This window comes from Esox lucius, chromosome 5, assembly GCF_011004845.1.
Source record: "Esox lucius isolate fEsoLuc1 chromosome 5, fEsoLuc1.pri, whole genome shotgun sequence".
Classification (NCBI taxonomy): domain Eukaryota; kingdom Metazoa; phylum Chordata; class Actinopteri; order Esociformes; family Esocidae; genus Esox; species Esox lucius.
The window spans coordinates 29,055,108-29,076,691 of record NC_047573.1 but is presented as its reverse complement, the minus strand read 5'-3'; the positions used below and the strand labels follow the sequence as shown (position 1 = coordinate 29,076,691).

Genomic DNA, 21,584 nt, shown 5'->3' with positions numbered 1-21,584 from the left:
GACAAGTTTGTCTTTCTCTACACACTCTCCTGAACATTTCCTACATTGCTTTCTCTATGGAATATTCAATAGTTTATGAGCTATGAGGCAATATGTATTTCATATTCAGTCAATGACATTGTCTGAATTTTGCCCTTGGAACGTGTTTTAAAACCCACTTTTTATTGAAATTACTATTAAATATGATCATATATGAATTGTTGTCAATGTTTTGAGAGGTACATTTACTTAAACGATTAATAAACTCAATTTATGTCAGTTTTGAAGTAATACGTTGGTTTTACATATATTTTTTAAATTTCCTCATTTCCGTTACCCGGAAGTGTTTCTTTAATGTTACTCACAAGACGCTGATACAAGATGCTGATTCTGATCTAGGCTAAGTATGCTAATTAAGTTTACTTTTAGAAACCCTGCTAAAGAAGACACTAATGCTTACTCTGGCAAATACACATGAGAAATAATATGAAGGAAGAAGGTAAATAAAAAAAATTACTGCAGTGGCTAGTTCTGCTGAGATTTTGCACTAGTCTACCAAACTCCGTATAGTAGCGAGCTCATGGTAGGAAAGGTATTGGTACTGTACTCTGTAGAAATAGGGTAGGTGTCTGTTAAAATATGTAAAACAATTTCAATTGGATCGAATTTTTAGACTTTCAATAAACCCTGATGAGGAAACATTTGCTCGTCTTGAAATCAACCAATGGGTAGCCCGGTCCAGGACCTACTAAAATTAAGGCTAAACATTTGCTTCTACTGAATTGTCTGCAATATAAACGACTTTAAAATGTAAGGGTCAATTTCTAAATCCATGTTTACGGTTGGCTACATTTTCTTGCCTAGAGCATAACCGGGTAAGACACACACAGTCTGTGGATGTCTATGGGTCGCAAACCTCAGGCATTTCTAGAATGCAAAGGATTTACAACGACATACTATCACGATTTCGTTTAAGATTGTTAATTTGCCCGTAGACTTTTAGTCCCTTGCTAGTTGAAACGGGCTGTAATTCTTTCGCGGTGCATGGCTTATGGATATAAACACCCTCACATTTAACCTTTATGCCACCCTCGGGCATTCTTGTAATTTTTTTTTTTGATTTGGTTATCATTTTGCCTGTGTTGCAGCTTGTGGCATGAATTTTTGCCAGAACCCATATTTTTAGTAGAAGTTTTGAAATCCAATGTCTTTTACTCTTACATGTCTTTCATACTCTATTGATTAATTTTGCACCCTTTTGGACACCTTCGTTTACAAAAATGTACACGTACAAAAACTGCTGTTAAATCATACATCAATATTTATTTCAGCTTTTTTTCATAAATCACTTAAACAACTTCAAACTTGCTCAAAACTATCAAACATTTAATCATTTTCAGGATTTTAACCCTTTAAATGCGAGTTTAGTTATTTAAATTATTATATATAAAAAGAAAACACCCCCAAAAAAATATTTTCTGTATAATAAATAGTAGGGGCATGGGGTTTTGGTGGTGATTATAGTCTTGGATATGTCAAAGATTAGCAAAAAGATGTATTTGATGGCATTCATATTTTTTTATGTAGTGCCAGATACTCCCTTCATGGTCAACAATGTCTCATTGACTACAAAAATGTCTCACTACCATTACAGTATAAAACCATGCATTCTGTAATGTCAGCTTTTCATTTGGAAGAAAAGTAGTGATATTTGAAATGTTTACTCTATTCTGGAGCAAAAATAGAGAGGCGTTACAGTGCAGAAGAGACTTAAGAGATGGTCATGAAGCCTTTATCTGACAGCGAGCTGCAGGACTTATCTGAAGACGAGACAAGCTTCCAGGGGGAATTTGAATGGCCACTGGATTCCTCCACTTCTGTGTGTGCCTCTGACCGTCCGTCTGAGAGTGGAGAGGACACGGAAGCCACGGAGGACTCTGAGGATCCTGCCCATCCCAGCCATGAGTGGACAGCGAAGGACGGGCAAGTCTGGCCTCCATCCAAGGACTATGTGGTGCATTTGTAGAGAGCACCAGGTCACATGCTGCAGGAGCTGCTGGTCTGCTCCTGGAAATAAAATGAACTGAACACACACACACACCCTCTCTCAATCCATTTATCTGTTTCTCTCAAAGACACACACACATACATCATACATTCAAAGTCTGGATATTTACACTGGAGAGAACAAGTATTTGATACACTGCCGATTTTGCAGGTTTTCCCACTTACAAAGCATGTAGAAGTCTGTCATTTTGATCATAGGTACTCTTCAACTGTGAGTGATGCAATCTAAAACAAATATCCTGAAAATCACATTGTATGATTTTTAAGTAATTCATTTGCATTTTATTGCATGACATAAGTATTTGATACATCAGAAAAGCAGGCCTTAATATTTTGTACAGAAACCTTTGTTTGCAGTTACAGAGATCATATGTTTCCTGTAGTTCTTGACCTGGTTTGCACACACTGCAGCAGGGATTTTGGCCCACTCCTCCATACAGACCTTCTCCAGATCCTTCAGGTTTTGGGGCTGTCGCTGGGCAATACAGACTTTCTGCTTCCTCCAAAGATTTTCTATTGGGTTCAGGTCTAGAAATAGGCTAGGCCACTCCAGGACCTTGAGATGCTTCTTATGGAGCCACTCCTTAGTTGCCCTGGCTGTGTGTTTCGGGTCATTGTCTTGCTGGAAGACCCAGCCATGACCCATCTTCAATGCTCTTACTGAGGGATGAAGGTTGTTGGCCAAGATCTCGCGATACATGGCCCCATCCATCCTCCCCTCAATACGGAGCAGTTGTCCTGTCCCCTTTGCAGAAAAGCATCCCCAAAGAATGATGTTTCCACCTCCATGCTTCACGGTTTGGATGGTGTTCTTGGGGTGGTACTCATCCTTCTTCTTCCTCCAAACACGGCAAGTGGAGTTTAGACCAAAAAGCTCTATTTTTTCTCATCAGACCACATGACCTTCCTCCTCTGGATCATCCAGATGGTCATTGGCAAACTTCAGACGGGCCTGGACATGTGCTGGGTTGAGCAGGGGGACCTTGCGTGCGCTGCAGGATTTTAATAATGAGTGGAGAACAGGAGGGCTTCTTAAAGAAAAACTAACAGGTCTGTGAGAGCCGGAATTCTTACTGGTTGGTAGGTGATCAAATACTTATGTCATGCAATAAAATGCAAATTAATTATTTAGAAATCATACAATGTGATTTTCCGTCTCTCACAGTTGAAGTGTACCTATGATAAAAATGACAGACCTCTACATGCTTTGTAAGTAGGAAAACCTGCAAAATCGGCTGTGTATGAAATACTTGTTCTCCCCACTATGTTTCAAATTTCTTGCCGGACTGGTAAGCGGAGCCGGCTAAGAAGAGCGAATGTCTCTTAGTAAGTGAGTGAGTGTCCTTGTTAAATAGTGTAGTGGTTACAGATGCAGGCTCCGGAACACCAGGTCCCACGTTCGCGTCCCGTAACAGTCTGAAAACGTATTATTCAGGACAGAAAAAAACTTTGCCGGCTATGAAATAGGAATCCTAAAATAAAACGGTTCTGGTGGATATTAGGATTTGGTCAGGATAGAGATTCTCTCGTCCTTTCACTTGACAAAAAAGTCAGTTATCGTTAATGATGGCCATTCGAGGCTTCACCATTCTTCTTAGCAGCAACTGGTTAGCTGTGCTAACTCAGATTTTCTTTTTCAAAATAAAATTAATCATTAAACTATATAAGTTAATATAGTTAACAATCTTGTCTGCACATTTTATGTTTAATGTCCATTCCAATGTTATTCTTGTCTGTTCTTTTTCACAGACTCGATTGTTAACTAAATTGCCTTAGACATTTCAATGATGGTTTTTATTATGATAAAGAAAATCTGAGTGCTGCCAGCATAATATCCTGCTGCTAAAGTAACGCTAATGAAGCCTTGAATGGCCATCACTAGTTATTGTCACCTATATGGATAGATACTGTATCTATGTCATTCACAAATGGCTAATTAGCTGTTAAAACGGCCAGTGGCAAAAGAGGATTTGTTCAGGATAGACAAAAACCTCGCTGGCTACAACTTTATGTAGCTACGTTTTGGGAAGCCTAAAAGGAAACTGTTTACTATTTTGTGACTATTTCTGGTGGATTTTCGAATTATGATTTGTTCAGGATAGACAAACACTTCGCTGGTTACATGATTCTCTAGTCTTTTCACTTGACTTGAAAAAGTCTGCTATTGTCACGTTTATTGATACAGTAGTTATTGTATCAATGTCATTCACGAATGGCTAATAAGCTGTTAAAACAGCCAGTGGCAAAGGCCATAAAGTTCATATATGCTATTTGTGGTGGAGGTAAACTTAAGAAACGTTACTCAGTTTAACGCTAGTAAATGTCTAACAAAATATTCAAACTTGGCGTGATGTTAATGAGTGAAAATAATATGCGAAGAGGCTATACTAATGGCCGGCATGTGGGCTGTCAAGTGGCGTAATGGTTAACGACAATAGCTTTTACCTGGGCGACCCAGTTTCGATTCTTGAGAGGGCAGCCACGATTGACGCATTTTATTGCGGGTCGGCTGAACTAGGCTTGCTTCATATTTCATGTTCTGTTGTGTTATCTTTTGTTGTTTGAAGTTTTCAAAGTTGATGCAGAAATAAATAAATATGCGCAATAAATGTTCTCATTGATGAATCAGATGTTGATTTAAAAAAAATTTCAAACACACAAACAAATCACTCTTGGGGCCCTCTGGTGGTGAAATAGCTCCATAATGTAACTGGCAAAAATACAAGAATTTCATGCATACAATGGGAAAATGGTTGAATCTGGTGGAATACAGTAAAAATGCCAAATATCACTACTTTTCCTCAAAATGAAATGCTTACATTACTGAATGCATGGTTTTATACTGTAATGGCAGTGAGATTTAAAAAAAAATTATTTTTTTTTTTAATGGAAGTCAATGAGAGATTTTTGACTATGAAGGTGTCCAGAGGGAGTTTCTGGCACTACATAAAATATACTAATGCCATCAAATCTATTTTTTTTGCTAATCTTTGTCATATCCAAGACTCTAATCACCACCAAAGTCCCATACCCCTACTATTTATTATATGGAAAATATTACATTTTTAATGATTTGTTTTAGATGTAATTAAATTGGCATTTAAAGGGTTAAAAGGGTCAGAAAAACACATGAATGTATAAATATTTAATAGCAGTTTTTTGTATGTGTACAGTTTTGTCCACAAAGGTGTCCAGAGGGTAGTCAATTTGAGGAGGGCACAAAGGTTAAGCTGACAGAATGCTCTAACTACTCTTTGCCATTGTTTTATTTCAAATCCAAGGTGCTAGATTTCAAAGCCATAACCAAACTTGTTTCACTGTACACATACTTATGGACTGCAATGTAAAAGCATTTTTTTGATAGCATAAATCCCCTTTTGAATAGCACATCTGGCACTTTAGTTAAGCCTCTACAACAAATTCATGTTTCTTAATGGTGCTATGTCATACAGATAACAAATAATATATTCTAAATAATGAATTTATTCTGCCAGGATGCCACGTGTTTCAGAATTAAAAATATATATAATTCTACAAGTACAACTCTTAGCTATTCTTTTGAATTTACCATGTTCACAATAATTGCGATGCAAATGTATTCTATTAGGCAGTGTTTATACCAGCCGTTGTCACAACGTACTTGCACAGAAACCCAAACCCCTAAAAGCAAGCAACAACATTTTTAATTGTTAAACCTCCCTAATTGGGTTGGAACGAGGAAGAAACCTTGAGAGAAGTTGGACTCAAAGGGGTGACCAGTCCTCTTCTGGCTCTGCTGGCTGGTGATTATTTGGTAGTATAGGCTATGTGCCTACTTTTCTAAGAAGTCACTGTAACATAAGCTTAGCCAGGACATTTCATGAACTTGATGTTTACTTTTAAAAGCATTTATAAATAATTTCCCATTGGTTCTATCTTGGTATTTGGTTTTTAACTACTGCCAAAAGTTGCTTCACCCTCCAGCTTATATTGCTGTCTGCCAGTCAAATTAATTTCAGAATATAAATGTCTCTGGAATGCACTTCAGTAGCCGCCAGACCGCTGTTGTATTGCATTCGGTTTTCAATCAAACATCTTTTTCTTTCATGATCAAAACAAGACAGAATGTTGAATATAATTGTATTGGAACTTCATTTACTGCTGTTGGTAATTTTAAAGGTGGATTTCACAATAAAAACTTCATAAAACGCACATAAAAAACAGGTGACTTTGTTTTCCTTTCAGCTCCCAGTCTTCCTCTGTCATCCCTGCGTCTTCACGTCCCTCCACTGCGGCTGGTGTCGGCCGCTCTGTGGCAAGTCGTCCAGCGGAGAGACATTATGGACTACGGCTTGGTGGAGGAGTTTGTCAGCACCGTCTTCCAGGTAGTCCCTGATCTGATGAGTTACAGAGAGCGAGTGCAACTCATCATGGGGCTTCGAGCACAGGTGAGATATGGGGCGGACAGGGAGAGTGGGACGTGTAACAGTCACTCTGGTTCAGAGGGACAACTGGAAGATGTCAGCCGGTATGGAGAGGGCAGGCCTTCCCTTGGGGGAGATAGCAGCACCACCATGTCAAGGATGAACTGGAGGTGGTGGGCTATTTGCAGTATTAGATGTTGGACAAGGATACTGAAATGAGTGGTGCCACCTAGGTATCAGAAGGAGATACTGAAATGAGTGGTGCCACCTAGGTATCAGAAAGAGATACTGAAATGAGTGGTGACACCTAGGTATCAGAAAGGGGATACTAAAATGAGTAGTGCAACCTCGGTATCAGAAAGGGGAAGGAAGAAAGTAGTTGAGTTTCATTTGCATAGCAAGGATGGGAGTGACCATGAGAAAATATGAGGAGCAGAGTGAAGAATTGAAAACAGGGCCTAGAACAGAGCTCTGAGGGACACGTAGTTTCCTGAGTAAATGAGGAGATGGCTTCAAAGCTCAGGGTGACATACTCTTGGTGTAGTATTTAATTTGAAATGTTTTCTTAACAATGTGCATGCAGAAACTGAACCTGGCTACTTCTTAATAATTAATTTTTCAGTATTTTTATGATGCATAATTACAGTAAGGTTTATAGTATAAGTTACACTTAATACATTGCGTTGGCACTAAAAAAACTTTGCTTATAGTCGCTTGTTGGTGGAAATGTAAGAAATGAATGGAATTCTTTCCTCCATCAGCTGGTTCTGGAGTTGTTTTGTAAAGGTGACCTAGCCGAGCCAGACACAGTTCAGCCCCACCTGAACAGGCTGAGTTCCGGTATCATCACTCTTAGGGAAAATGAGGTTTGTGTTAATCTATGAAGGATCAAGTTTTAGTATTCTGCTTTTGTTATTCTACCATGGGCAGTTAAATTGCCTAACTGTGCAGTGCTTGCTGTAGGTTCCTGATCCAGAGGTGGAGGTATCAGAATCTAACTTCCAGAAGCTGATTCAAACCCTACTAGAGGACCCAGTTGAGAGGGAAAACTTTTTCCAGGTAAGTGTTGTCATTTAGTATGTAGCTGATAAGTGATTCAAAACAACATCTTTCTTTGACTTAGGAAGCACAAATTTGAAGCAGTTTTAAGAAAAAAAAGGTGTGAATACTCAAGCACAGAGAGAACATTTTGAAAAATGTTATTTCTCAGAATGTTTTTCCAGAGGAATTTGGTCCCAAGTTCGACTCCGCACTACAGACTCTGGTGTGGGAGTTTCTATCTAGGTTGGAGAAGCTGCTTCCAACACCAACCTTTCAACAGGTAACATGCTATTATGTCATTACCATCATCGCTATGGTTTAATACCGCGACCACAATTCATATTGTTTGATAGGGCTAGACCTAGGACCAAAGTCTTACATATTGGGTTTCAGCTTTATTTATTTATTTAAACAACACATTCAGGTGTCAGTACTTGCCCTTTTAGTTTGTTTACAGACCTTACATGTTTACATTTTGAAAGATGCAAAGATTTGCCCTCTGACTCTATTGGTTTAACCTCCAGTAATATGCAGTACATGTTAAATGGAGAGTCATTCTGCCCATTGACAGTAGACTGCGTTAGGCATAGAGATGTATCTTTTGACTCTCTTTTATGTAAAATGCTATCATTCCTCTGTCCGTTAGACTGCATCTTGGATCTCTGCGGACCACTCTATCCTAGAGGAGTGTGTGCAGTCAGTCTGTAACCCTGAACCCTTGAAGACCCTTCTCCAGTACCACAACAGCAGATATGAATATGTCTACACCAACGGTAAGAGTGACTAGCCAATCAAGTTAACTGTATCTCTGGTTCAGTTCTTCAAAGTAGGTTAGGCATACTTTTAAGAATGCTTATTACAACATAGTAATGCTACCCCAGAGGTCACTGGATTGGGGTGCACTTGGCCACTATCCAGATTTTGGTAGGGTTAATCAGATATGGTTGACATCTTGTGGGGACCAAGGTCCTCGTGAACTTAAATGCAGACTTAAAAACACTTTTAGTTAGCCCTTGTCTGTGTCACACAGTCGGAGATCCCAGGGCTGGCAATGTCCTGAGCAGGACAGTTTAGCCAAATTGCTCCGGTATGTCACTGGAAAAGAGTGTTTGCTAAATAACAAAAATGTAGATGTAAAAGGTAGTTTAATACAAAGTTTATTTATTCAAATAGGTTGAGCATTTTCCTAATGAATCCACCCCCTGACGCCCAGCCTCGCACAATTCCTTCTTGACCTAATTACTCTTGAATAATTGCATGTGGATCTCACAAATAAAAAAATTTCATGGAATTTAAGAAATTGAAGCAATATCAATTCATTACATTTTCAAGATCATTTTAATGAATCGCTCAGCACTACTAACTACTTGTTTGTTAACAGTGTCAGAGAGAAGAACTTGGGTTTGGGACTTTTGCTGACGTGTTGAACCTTTGTCTTCATGTCCACAGCTCTGTCCTCCCTTGACAACTACATCCTCTCATCGCTGTCTCTCTCCCCCCTAAAGAAGGCTCAGATCATTCCAAACCCAACCGAACCAGAAATGAAATCAGAACTTACAGAGGACCTGTTGCCATGCGACCGTATGAACATTCCAAGCCCAGCCTCATCTGACCCGACTGAAATGCGTTGTTTGTTTGGGTCTGACTGTGTGAGGACCGGAGTAGAGATGCAGAAGGGTTCTTATTCGTCTCCTTCCTGTCTGCTCCGTCAGCCGACATTGTTGCTGCACAGACTTGATCTTACCCGTATGCCGTTCCCTGTATACTCCCCAGTTCTGAGTCCAACGCTGAATAGCAAGGGGCTTCAGATTGGAAATGTGGGATCCCAACTACGAAGAGGCAGACTGGTCATATCCTCAGTGTGTGGGGGTGTCAATGGACAGCCACCTACAGAGAATGAGTAAGAATTCTTGAATGTAGTATACTGGGAAGGGTTAAGGGTCATTTTCCGTTAAAATCATTACAGGATTTTGGGTCTTTTTCAGACTAGACCGTTTAACCTCAAACGGTGAAGCTTCCAAGAAAAAGAAAGCTAGGAAAGGTAGGAAAACGTGGTCACCCATTCAATGCGGTACATTTCATACAGGATCTGCACCTTGAAGAGATTTTTGGCTCACCATGTGTAGTTAAAGGCAATTTGAGTGTTTTCCAATGTGCTGTGAGTTGTTATTCCTTGAATGTACAACATACTATAGGTCAGGCAGGACTAAAGTCACAGCTAGCTAAAATTCTGTTGGAGTTCAGGGTGCCTGTTAAAAGCAGTGGCCAAAGTATAAATAAGAAGCTTCACAAGCCTCTTTAGTTTTTCCTTAGTGGTGGCTAAATGTATCTACATCTTATATTGTCTGTTTGAAGAAAACCAAACTTTGGATTACATTTTCTCTTGACCTAAATACCACTGTCAGGGTAAGGAACCATCTAACAGTTTGCAAGAGTACTGAACTCCCTCTTAAATCTTTTGTCTTTAAATGTACTTGTCAGTGGGGCTTATTCACCTTTAGTGCGTTTGTAAAACAATTAGAATCTAGGCTAAACTAATTATTCTCTTTATACTCCAGGTAGAGCATTTCAGGAAGAGAAACTACAACACCCCATAAAGGACTTACACTCGGAGGAGAACATTGGACAAAACAGAAAACCAGCAGAAGATTTGATTGCAAACATGAGATCACACACGGATCCAAGTTGTTACCAGTGTTTAGAAAGGTTTGAAGATCAGGAGGACTTCCAGAAACCTCAGCAGACTGGGTGTGAGGAGCCAGCTGAACCAGAAGAGGACAACATGTCAACAGAATCTGTTGAGGAAGACATCATGTCTTTCAAGGATGAGATGAAGCCATCGCAACCCCAAGGATTTTCACCCCGGAGTTCAACAAAAATCTCTCCCACGCCTTTAACATTTTCCAAAAACACGATCTGTCGTGTGTGTCACAAAACCTTCAATAGTAAATATTTAATGAGAAAACACCTGAAATCCGAACACGGCCAGCTCCCTTACCAGTGCTATGGCTGTGCAGACATTTTCAGGACTATGGTTCATTTCAGGGAACATAAGGCAGAGTGCAAACCCTCTCCATTCTCCAAAGCTAGACAGTGTTGTTTTTGTAACAAGACTTTCTACAGTTCATACTTAATGAGAAAGCACCTCAAATCACAACATGATCAACTTCCTTACCAGTGTCCTGGATGTGGGGGACAGTTCAAAACCAAGTTTAATTTGAATGAACATAAAAAAGAGTGCTTGGTGGCTAAGAGTCTTTTCTCTTGTGCTCAGTGCGACAAAACGTTTATCAAAGCAAGCTATTTAACAAAACACACTAGATCTCACACCAACCCCTGTACCCAGTGTTTGCAAAGCTTTGAACATCAAGAGGATTTACAGAAACATTTACAGAATGTGCTTGAGGAGGCTTCTCAATTAAATGAGGACGACGCAGCGATTCTCTCTTTTGAAGACGTGCGAGAGACATCACGGCCTCGTGACACTTCCAATGTCCTTCCCACTCGAAAAGAGTCTTCCAAAGCCAGAACCTGCCGGCTGTGTCACACAACATTGAAAAGTGTACATTTAATGAAAATGCACCTGAATTCCAAACATAGCCAGCACCCATACCAGTGCCTCCTGTGTGAGAAAAACTTCAGGAAGAAGTCTAATTTGAAAGAACATTTGGAAGCATGCCATAAACCAACTCCCAAACACTGGAATAAACCCAGGACGTGTCGTGCATGTCAAAAGACTTTGGCCAGTGTACATTTATTAAGAAAGCACCTTGAATCTGAGCACAATCTTCTCCTCTACCAGTGTGTCGGTTGCGGAGAAAATTTCAAGAGAAAATCTTGCTTGCTGGAACACAAAAATGTTTGCTCGCTGGCAAAGACAATCCACTCTTGTTGTGAGTGCGGTGAGACTTTTAAGCTCTCTAAGCTTAAGGCTTGTTACCAGGTGCAGCCACATCAGAGTCCTAGGGAGGGTCAACAAGACACCGGTCCAATTGGGGAAAATACGATGGAGTCCTGTAACACTACACCTCGTAACCTAGCAACACCCCCTAACATAGGTAAGACGTGTATTTTGTGTTATCAAACATTTGAAAATGGAGAGGACCTGAGAAATCATCTGAAATGTCAACACGATACACGTCCTTACCCGTTCCCCGATTGTGGTGAGACATTTCAAAGCAAGTCTGAACTTCAGAAACATTCTGACGTTCACTTGGGGTCCAGAAAGTGTCCGACGTGTGTTACACGTGTGGCTCCTCAATCTACACCAGAGCATGTTGAAAGACGACAGCAGGACTCGAGGGAGTCGAATGGGGTAGTCAGTCCAAATACGACGTTAATGGATGTTAATCCATCAGATGACAGCGTCTCTCTGACGTCAAGGGAACATGAAACCGAAAGACCTCAGCCTTTAAACTATCTATGTGAAACATGTGGTAAAATCTTCCCATCTCTGTACCAATTGAAAAGACATTTGCGAGTACACACAGGTGAGCAGCCTTTTCCTTGCACGGACTGTGGCAAACGTTTTACTTGCAAGGGCAGTCTGAAAAACCATCGACGCCTTCATACAGGAGAGCGGCCATTTGCATGCACTTTGTGTCAAGAACACTTTGTCACAAATAATCACCTAAAAAGACACATGTTTGTTCACACGAGGGTGAAGCCTTTTCAGTGTTTAGCTTGTGGGAAGACTTTCAAAACGAAACAAGGCTGGAGAAGACATCAGTTTCAGCATTGTGACCACTCTAAAGCAAGTTGCATCGAAAAGGACTTACAGGGACAACAGCAGACTGGGTGTGAGGAGGCGGCTCAACCCTAAACCAATGTCTTGGCTGTTTCAGGGAACATGCCATTTGTGTAACAAAATTTGTGATAGTCCATATTTGACAAGAAAACACTTAAAATCCTAACGTGATTAACTCACTTGCAAGTGCTGTGATTGGGGGAAAAACATTTAAGAACAGAAGCGTTCAATTTGCAGTGGTCTCTTAATCTTAACCCTTCTGTTCCTCATTCAAACCCTTCCTTTTTGACTTTTGTTGGAAAGGAAAGGAAAAGGTGCAGTGGTTTCTTAATTGTTTCCAGAGCTGTATTTGTTTATGAAAGAACAAGAAAAATTGTTACAGGGTTTACCTTGAACCTTACATAACTTACAATAAAATAGTAACCATTACCCAAAAATAGCTTTTCAGTGACTGACAAACATGATGTGCAACAAGCTAAAATTGAGAGTTTCTGAGATGAACGAAGAATGAACTTAATGAAAACACATGGGTTAGTTAAGAGCAGAGATGTATGAGATTCATCCTTTAAATTGAGTATTACTGAGTCATATTGAAGGCACGATTTGTATAACTATTTGTTACATGAGTTGGTTGACACTTAAAAGGAGAACGTGAATGCATAAACATATATTTATTTTATAAATAATCTAATATACAGGATGTTTTTCTTTTCTGACCGCAAATGTTCGTTGCATTGATGGTGCAGAGTTCCCATTTGCGCATGCACAATGTCAATATATTTCACTCCACATGGTGGCGTTATATGACAAGAAACATCCAAATAATTCCATTCAGTCCCGTTCATCTACTGTTTACACAAGTCCATTTTTCTGTTTAAAAATACCTCATTCTTTTCTTTATCAGTATAGAGCAATTGATGTGATTCATTTTGGTCGTTCTTAATGTTGGTACAGAATTACATTGTTCGTAATGATGTTACAATATCTAAAACACACCTTCTAGACAACCTTGTGCACTAGGCGGTGTTCTAAGGGAACATGATGGCAAAGGGTGAAATGAAGATAAGCATTTCTTGTTGAGAATGTTTGGACTGCTTTCTTCTGATCGGTGCCTACTGAACATGAACCTAGAGTTCGAGCCACCTGCGAGCCTTGTCTAGATACTGAGGTGAATATTCGATTTGATATTCGATATTGGATATTAACCCTTGTGCGCCCCTCAAATGTACTACCCTTTGGACACCTTCGTGGACAAAAATGCAAACGTACAATAAACTGACATAAAATATTTATACATTAATATTTTTTCCAGCTTTTTTTTTTCATAAATCTCTTAAACAACTTGAAACCTGCTCAAAACAACCAAACATTCAATAATTTTCAGGATTTTAACCCTTTAAATGCCAGCTTGATTGTTTGAATTACCTCATTATTTATTACAAAAAATCATTAAAAACATTATATTTTCCATATAATAAATAGTAGGGGCATGGGGCTTTGCTGGTGATTAGAGTCTTAGATATGTCAGAGGTTTGCAAACAAAATTGATTTGATTGCATTAGTATATTTTATGTGTAGTACCAGATACTCCCTCTGGACACCTTTGTGGACAAAAATTTCCCATTGACTTCCATTAAAAAAAAAAAGTTTTTATCTCACTGCCATTAGAGTATAAAACTATGCATATGCATAAACTATGCATAAAACTATGCATTCTGTAATGTTTTTTGTAATTTTGATGAAATGTTGACTGTATTCCATGCACGCACGCACACACACACACGTGCACACAAAAACTCTTCTACCAGATTCAACCATTTTCCCATTGTAGGCCAATGGAAGGAATTATTGTGTGGTTGTGTGTGTTTGCGTGTGTGTATGGTGGAATACAGTCAACATTTCAAAATGGAATGCTTACATTACAGAATGCATGGTTTTATACTCTAATGGCTGTGAGATAAAAAAAAATCAATAGGTTTTTTTTGGCAATAGGACATTTTTGTCCACAAAGGTGTCAAGAGGGTGCAAAATTCATAAAGAGTATGAAAGACATGAAAGAGTTAAAGACATTGGATTTCAAAAATTTAACAAAAAATAAGAGTCCTGCCAAAAATATCATGCCCCTAGCTGCAACACAGACAAAATTATCCCCAAATCAAAAAAAAATATTGAGAAAAATGTACAAAAATGCCAGAGGGGCGCACAAGGGTTAAACGGATATCCGAAACCCAAGATCAGGTCCTGTTTTCCCGGACTCAGCCAGACTGTAACTAGGTGTATCGAACCACGTATACAGCGGTCTGCTTATGGTTAGGAACCTTCAATAAATTACATTCCTCAAAGTTATTAATTCAATAGATTTTTAACCATGTGGCTTAGAAACTTCAAAACACTTTCAAACTGTTCAGAGAGCACACCCACAGGTTGCACAGCCTTTGGGTTTTGCAAAAAAGTTTTGATGTTTTTTATAAACATTTGAAATTTGAAAGATTCAATAGTTTTAATAGTTGAATGAGTTAGAAACCTCAAACCACTTTGAGATTTTTCAGAGATGACAACCACATGTTGCACTGTCTTTGGATTTTATCTGAAAATTTAGTGAATTGAGTGACCTTCAAACCACAAGTTTCAAAGTAATTCAACATAAGTTCTATAGATTTTTTTTCAATTTTCAAATGTTTATTAACAAATCACTGCTTTTTATGTAAAATCCGAAGACTATGCAAATGTGGGTGTCCTCTCTGAACAATTGGAAAGTGGTTTGAGGTTTCTAAGCCACATGGTTACAATTGAATTAATAACTTTGAGGCATGTGATTAATTAACAGTCCCTAACCATAAGCAGACCCTATGTAAGTTGTTAAAAACATCGGAATATAGCGTGGCAGAGTCCAGGAAAACCAGACCCGATCTCAGGTTTCAAATATCTGTTGAATATCGAATATCAAACCAACTTTACCTCGGTTTTCTAGATATGCTACGCTGCACCCCATCTGTCCGTGGCTGCAGCCTCTGCCAAGGGGCCTATTGCTTGTTTCATAAAAGCACTTTCATTAACAATCCATTAGCGTTGAAGGGGCAATTCAAAAGGTAGTGCAAGTCGAGCAGGTACGGGTATCTAATAACAAGACAACAACATATGGCCAATCTAGGAGCCGTAGACCAGCTGAACCTTTTCAACCACCTCAGGGCTGTTACGTCGAGAGAAAACGGACACACAACGCGGTGCCAGCCTTCTCGGTGCTCACTATCTAACCATGTTTCACCCAAACAAATAGGGGCGAAGTGGCAGGTGCCAGGATGGCAGTGCCTACCCGGGGTAACACAATCTGCAACGAAGACATTAGATACTTGAAGCGGGTCAGGGTGAAAGCGACGAGCGTATGAGCCACCGCAGCTGAGTCACTAGGTAGGTAAATAAAGCGGTGGGTTCATTTAAGTGGCCGTGTCAGACTGGCACGGAAGAAAGGAAGACACGCTAGCCGGCACCGCCTCAAGGAATACGGTTATTTCTAGTGCGCAATGAGACAGAATCCCTGTGAAGTCATTCCTGATGCAAAATATATAAGGGGAAGTTGGAGCCCACTGCTCTCCTTTTCCCAACAAGTAACTAAGACTGTTGACGCAAGCAGCCCAAATCAGATGATGTCCCCACTATTTTAAGCAAATCACATCAACACCTGAAGATGTGAGGTGAAAAGAGCAGGTCTGTTTGGTGAAATGTCCTAATAATTAAACGTTATTAATTATAAATAAAGATCAAGGCAGCATTTGTGAAGAGTGGTTTAGGGAGGTTAACTAAGATTATGTAACACAATGCAAGGGAATAGATCATATGGATTTCTGGGCCAGTGTTAGGTCGCAGGTTCCTACAAATATTGAAAGTGTGTGCCTCAGAAAAATGGCAAATCAAGTATAATTCTGACCAGCGGGGACATGTTACCAGTCCATACAGGGAACAGACAGTTATAGGCACTATGTTTATGGTTTGCATTTAGGATAAGGTTAAGCATTAAGGTCAGAGGTTAAAGTTAGGTATAAAGTTTGAGTTTAGGGAAATACTTATTTTGAATGGGAATTGTTTGTCCTCAAGTATAGTGAAATGTGTGTCAAACCTTTGTTCAAATTCTTCCTAAATTAATTTCCAAATACTTTTACATACGTTCATTTGGTTTTTGTTCACACATTGTGGAACATTGCTGACGTTAATGTCTGGTTACTGAAAACCTCCTTATCTGTAATATCTTTATTATGATAAATTGTGCTGTCATTGCTCACCAGTGCAACTTATTTTTACCAAATGTACGCAAATACCCTCAAAGATCAACATTTTAGTGACATAAATCATAAATGTGTGGTAATGTTCCCACTAAACAACATCTTTTGAAGTTGTTAATTACTGGATTTTTTGTGTCATTCTGCTCTCCCTGGTGTGTCACTCATGTGGTAGACAAAGCATTGGTGGCTGGTAAATGGATAAATGGGAGGTTGGAATTGTAGAAATGCACAAACCAACAAGACACTAAGACAAACAGATAATTACGTAATTAGGGGTGTGCCAAGTACTCGAACAAAACGAATATGGATATGATGAATGTGCCGTATAGGATTATGATACGATTATTTAAGTTCATTATCCAGCATGGGAGAAAGTTACTGAAAACGACGTCACTAACACTGTGTCGAATGCGGAGCGCTCAGGGGGCTGATCTGGCTGTCGGTAAAGAGGCAAGATGTTGAGTGTGCTGCTACGATTGGATTCTAATTAGCGTCACCGTATCTTCGATTGAAGTGCTCACACACGCCTCCTGTAATGTCTCCTGTATTCGCTTTCACCCAGTCATCCCTGAGCTAAACTCCGTTTCTCTTTCCAACTGTGTACATAAGTATTTGATAGCCAGCCATTAAGCTAGTTATTATTAGCCATTATTACTTGCCATTAAGATTGTTGCATTAGTAATAATATACATTGATTATCTGTGAAAAGGTACATTGTCACTAGCAAACATTGGGTTGAAGCCACTGTCCCTCTCCTCAACTCCCAAGACAAATACGGGTCGCTCCGTTCTATCCGTTCTATCCAGTGAGCTATATCTTACTTCGCCATAACATACTATGGGTGCGATTGTTAATATTAAGGTCAATGGGTGGGACAAGCAAACTAGAGGTAGCAGGCATCCATGTATTATTTATGTTGTTTTGTTAAAATAAGGGCTAAAAATTACACCTTTTTAACTAGGATGAATATGTGTAGGTGAAAGAACATCATCAGAATAGCATTGATAAGAGCCCTGAGTGATGTTGTAATAACGCACAGTTGAGGTTTATGCTTTACCCGCATTCTGAACTTATTTTAATGGCACTTCCAGTTTCTTATTGCGAGCATCAGCTGTGACTAACAGATACGATTGAGTACGCGCACCCCTGTAAATAACGCCTCTGATGTTATACAGGGTAACATGCCCTCTCTTTTGGGACTTGATTTTGACACCTCTAGCTTAGTAGAGAAAACTGAGTACAACACACAGAATGATTTGTCAGCATATTTTATTGTCAGTCTAGAAGAAATCGTCTCCAACCAAACATGGTATTCTGAGAATGTTGTCAAGACCACAACCACCCTTCTTCCCTCCTGGAAGAAATCATTAGTTTCTTATAATGCCAGAAAAATACCCAGCTAAAAATAGTCAAAACGTTCAATGAATATGTACAGTACACTGTTTTTGCCGCTCTAGTCAAATTTTCCCATAATAGGTGCTTTTTCAAAGAAGTTAATTTGTACACCTAGAACTTGATTTGATCTGTATTGTGGAAGATCCATGCTCAATTCAAATTTAAAGGCAATATTTAAAAGTTTCTAGACACTAGATTGAGGGTAAATGCAGCATATTGTATCTAGGCTCAATCAGAAATTACTTTTACATTTCCTTCACACTATAATTTCAAAATAAGTCACTCTATTGGGGTATCACAATATGGATAGAATCTAACTTAGGTGTTAAGAATAAAAAAAACAAAAAGCTTTTTAATCAATCGTTTTTGGTTGCTTCATTGAAGTTAATAACACACAAAAATAGTAATTTCATATAAAGATAAAACAAAAACATGCCTTAACTTGAAAATAACACACACCACATCAACCAAAGAATTAACAGATGTTTGTAGGTATTCTGAAAATGGGCCCAATATTCAGCAAATCAAAACATCCAACCTTGTATGTAAATCAGTGGGCCATGACCTCTCATGCAAGTATAGTATTCGTCTATACAATCTACAGTATATAAAATAGAACACTAAGGGCTCTTTCCAACCCATACCGCTGAAGTTCAATATCAAGGAATGTTCCCGTGCTAGTGGAGACTGCATTACCTGTAAACATCAGAAAAATGACCTTCACAATTTGATCTCGCAATCTGTAATGCTTCAGCAATATAAACTGAATAAAGCCCTAACACTTAATGTAGAATACCTTTTCCTTAGGAAAAAGAATAAGCAACTTTACCATGCAAGGAGGTAACAGGTCATAATAACAGCCAACTCCTCTGTGAGGAAGCCTAAAATTATACTTGAAGTCATTTACTAAGGGTTCCATTTGTGCTAATGCACCAGGTGCCACAAAAGGCCTTCAACAAGGCCCCTATATTTTATTGTGAGTTATTTTTAGATTTGTCTTTCCAGGTGAGTGCTGGTCTGTTTTGGAGTTCAGAGAGGCATCTCTATATAGAGCACTTCCATTAAAAACCGGTACTGTATGGCCCAAGCCAAGATGTCTTTCTGAAATTCATAGAAAAGTTGTGCTATGCTGGAGCAAAAGAAGGGAAGTGAACCTTTCGTCGGGAATATCAAATTCATGGCTCTGTCTAAACAGGAACACTATTCCCTATGGTCAAATTAGCACACTACTGGGAATGGGCGTTCATTTAGAACACAATGTATCACAACCACGTGTTGCTTGACAACCTCTGTGTAAACAGGTGCTGCTAAGTATTGTAGAACAGACATACTGGATTAATGAAGTTCACAAGTGGACACCTCAAGAATGGCCACAGTAAGCCACCCTTACCTGGTTAAATTAAAAAGACTGATCATCAAATAGAAAGGTTTAAATGTTGTATAGATTTTTAATCTGTACCTACTTGAGAGTTGGAATTATTTTTGGTCAAATTTTTTCATGACTTTAAAGTCAGCTATTTTAGCCAAGTGTAATGTTGGGTGGCCTCAAATTATACAACTATATAATCATATGTTTAAACTCTAGATACAGGTTTTGTATTTTTTTCAGGATACAAACCTTTCAGTATTTTCCCCATAAAATGTCTACCATGCCACAATTACTTCTAAACTTGAACTCATTTCAATGCCAATAATTAGATTTTTCAAGTAGATCTTTTCAAACAAATAGCAAAACCCCTCAAAATTAGCAAAATCTAAGTTACACAAACAAATCCCAAGGTAATGCACAAAATGACATGCATTTGCATAGTAGAGCTGTAAGTTGCTTGAATGGGAGCTCCCCCCAAAATTGTGGAAAAACAAATTACACTTTAAGGCTGCCATTCATTCAGACTTGCCGTAGCCCTGTTTATGCAGTGTCATTAATTACAATATCCATCCCATGCCCACACACTACATTTTGGAATCCCATGCCCACACACACGTCATTATGGGATGTAAAAACATACCTATGAAGGGTTTCGCCCTGAAAGCAGCAATATGTTTTACACAGAACCCAAAACCAATATATTAGATCATTTGACAAATAATTAGCCAAACAGCTACTGCATAAATACGACCATGCAGGTTTGACTGAATTGAGCCCCAAGGATTGCAAGACTTGTAAAACTGTCCATAATGAACTGACCTATGCTCATAATGCTCTTTGTAATATATCTACTTTTATTTTACTAAAGATAGTTCAGTGTCCTGTTTTAGTTCCTCATGAAGGGGATATAGATTGAGATGTTGTTGGGCTACGATGTAGGACCTGATACGCGCTTCTCACGCAATCGTGCCCACCCGGATATTTTCTCCATTCCAGCACAGTTCCATGAGCTGGATAAACCGGGGAACTACTCGGTCAGGTCCAGGCACCAGGACTGCTCGGTACTCTGAGTCTGAACTCCCAGACTGGATCTCCTGGACCCACTCCCAAGGCTCCCGCTGTCCCTGCTTTCCATGGATCCCCCGGTCCCCAGAAGGCGCTCCAGACTGGTGTGTCCCACAGCCGCAGAGTCTGCCAGGGGCTTGTGGGGTGGAGCGCATTTATCCAGCCTGGGAAGAGGCCCCGAGTCCTGGGAGCAGACAGACGACGACCTGTGGAAGGAGGAGGGAGTCCCAGGCCTGGAGAGGACAGAGAGAATGCCGAGGTCCTCGTCCAGGAGGCTGGATGTGTTCTGCGGTGTGTAGTCCTGGCCAGGGCCCCCCTCGTGTCCTAGGAGGGCCGTAGGGTCCCCCAGGGAGGCGCCAGTGGGGTACAGGTGCGGGTAGATGCCGAGGGAGGCATCCAGGAGGCTGTGGGTGGATGTGGGAGCGCTGGACGGCAGGCAGCAGCGCTCTGAACCGCTGCTAGGCGGCTCTGGACACAAGCTGGGTTGGGACTGGCTAATGCTAACCGGGCTAGTGCCGAAGCCACCAAACCCGTCGTGCTCACCAGCGATGGGCGTGCCTGGCCCACCACAAGTCTGCAAGGAAGCGCCAGTCCATGGATGTGTTGTGGCACTCCCAGAGCCCTGGCAGGTTCCTGGCATGCCCGCCGAGTCCGTAACATGGAATTGGTAGAAGCTAAGAGGCCCTGGGCTGGAAGTCTGAGACCGGGGCTGGTATTGGCCCTCTGTCTGGGCCCCCCCAGTGACCGCAGTCTGACAGCTGGCCCCTGCTGCCTCAGCGTAGCCCCAACCAGGTTGGACCATGTCCCTGCGTGTCCCCTCCACTTCCCTGGGGTCCTGATGGAGGTGCAGGCTGCTGGGGGCCAGGTTGTAGGCTGTGCTGGCAGGGTTGGACACCATGTGGACTGGGTAGGTATAGGCTGGGTAGTGGTGCACAGCCACCTGGGCCTGCAGAAGGTGCATCATGTGATGGAGATCCTTTGTCAGCTGAGAAACTTCCTTGTTCAAGTTGCCCATCTATGAAGAGAGAGCATGTTATCAGAGATTATATGTAGTATTGTTACTGAATTGGTTATCCAATTTCACACATTCAGAGTCATCACTACAAGCAAATATGAAAATCTATCTAAGCGTGTGATAAAACGCTGTAAAACACCAACTTTTAAACTAATCTTTTTGGATGATATTTATGCATATCATTTTAGTTATCTCACGTCTCATAAAACGCAATCTTGTTCTCCAA

The 21,584-nt window shown here is 40.2% G+C and overlaps 2 protein-coding genes across 4 annotated transcripts in view; one reads left to right on the top strand and one right to left on the bottom strand.

Moving 5' to 3' along the window:
* Nucleotides 1–348: 348 nt before the first annotated feature.
* On the top strand, nucleotides 349–13,507 carry LOC105027633 (zinc finger protein Xfin-like). 3 transcript variants are annotated; one of them, XM_010899803.4, is made up of 9 exons: nucleotides 349–383; nucleotides 6,271–6,473; nucleotides 7,211–7,315; nucleotides 7,413–7,508; nucleotides 7,660–7,770; nucleotides 8,137–8,263; nucleotides 8,940–9,390; nucleotides 9,476–9,531; nucleotides 10,049–13,507. In XM_010899803.4, the coding sequence occupies exons 2-9, from the start codon at nucleotides 6,366–6,368 to the stop codon at nucleotides 12,310–12,312; spliced, it is 3,318 nt and encodes a 1,105-aa protein (XP_010898105.3). In that variant the 5' UTR covers nucleotides 349–383; nucleotides 6,271–6,365; the 3' UTR covers nucleotides 12,313–13,507. The 3 variants fall into 3 exon arrangements, with proteins under 3 accessions (XP_010898105.3, XP_010898104.3, XP_010898106.2); XM_010899802.4 differs by having other exon boundaries at nucleotides 355–478; XM_010899804.2 differs by lacking the exon at nucleotides 9,476–9,531 and having other exon boundaries at nucleotides 355–478; nucleotides 10,049–10,149.
* Nucleotides 13,508–17,775: 4,268 nt separating this feature from the next.
* Nucleotides 17,776–21,584, bottom strand: part of kcnh4b (potassium voltage-gated channel, subfamily H (eag-related), member 4b) — a 65,586-nt gene continuing 61,777 nt past the window's right edge. The window contains exon 16 of the mRNA XM_013131950.4: nucleotides 17,776–21,358. Coding sequence (XP_012987404.4) covers nucleotides 20,306–21,358 — 1,053 coding nt within the window. The 3' untranslated portion in view covers nucleotides 17,776–20,305. The remainder of the gene's footprint in view (nucleotides 21,359–21,584) is intronic.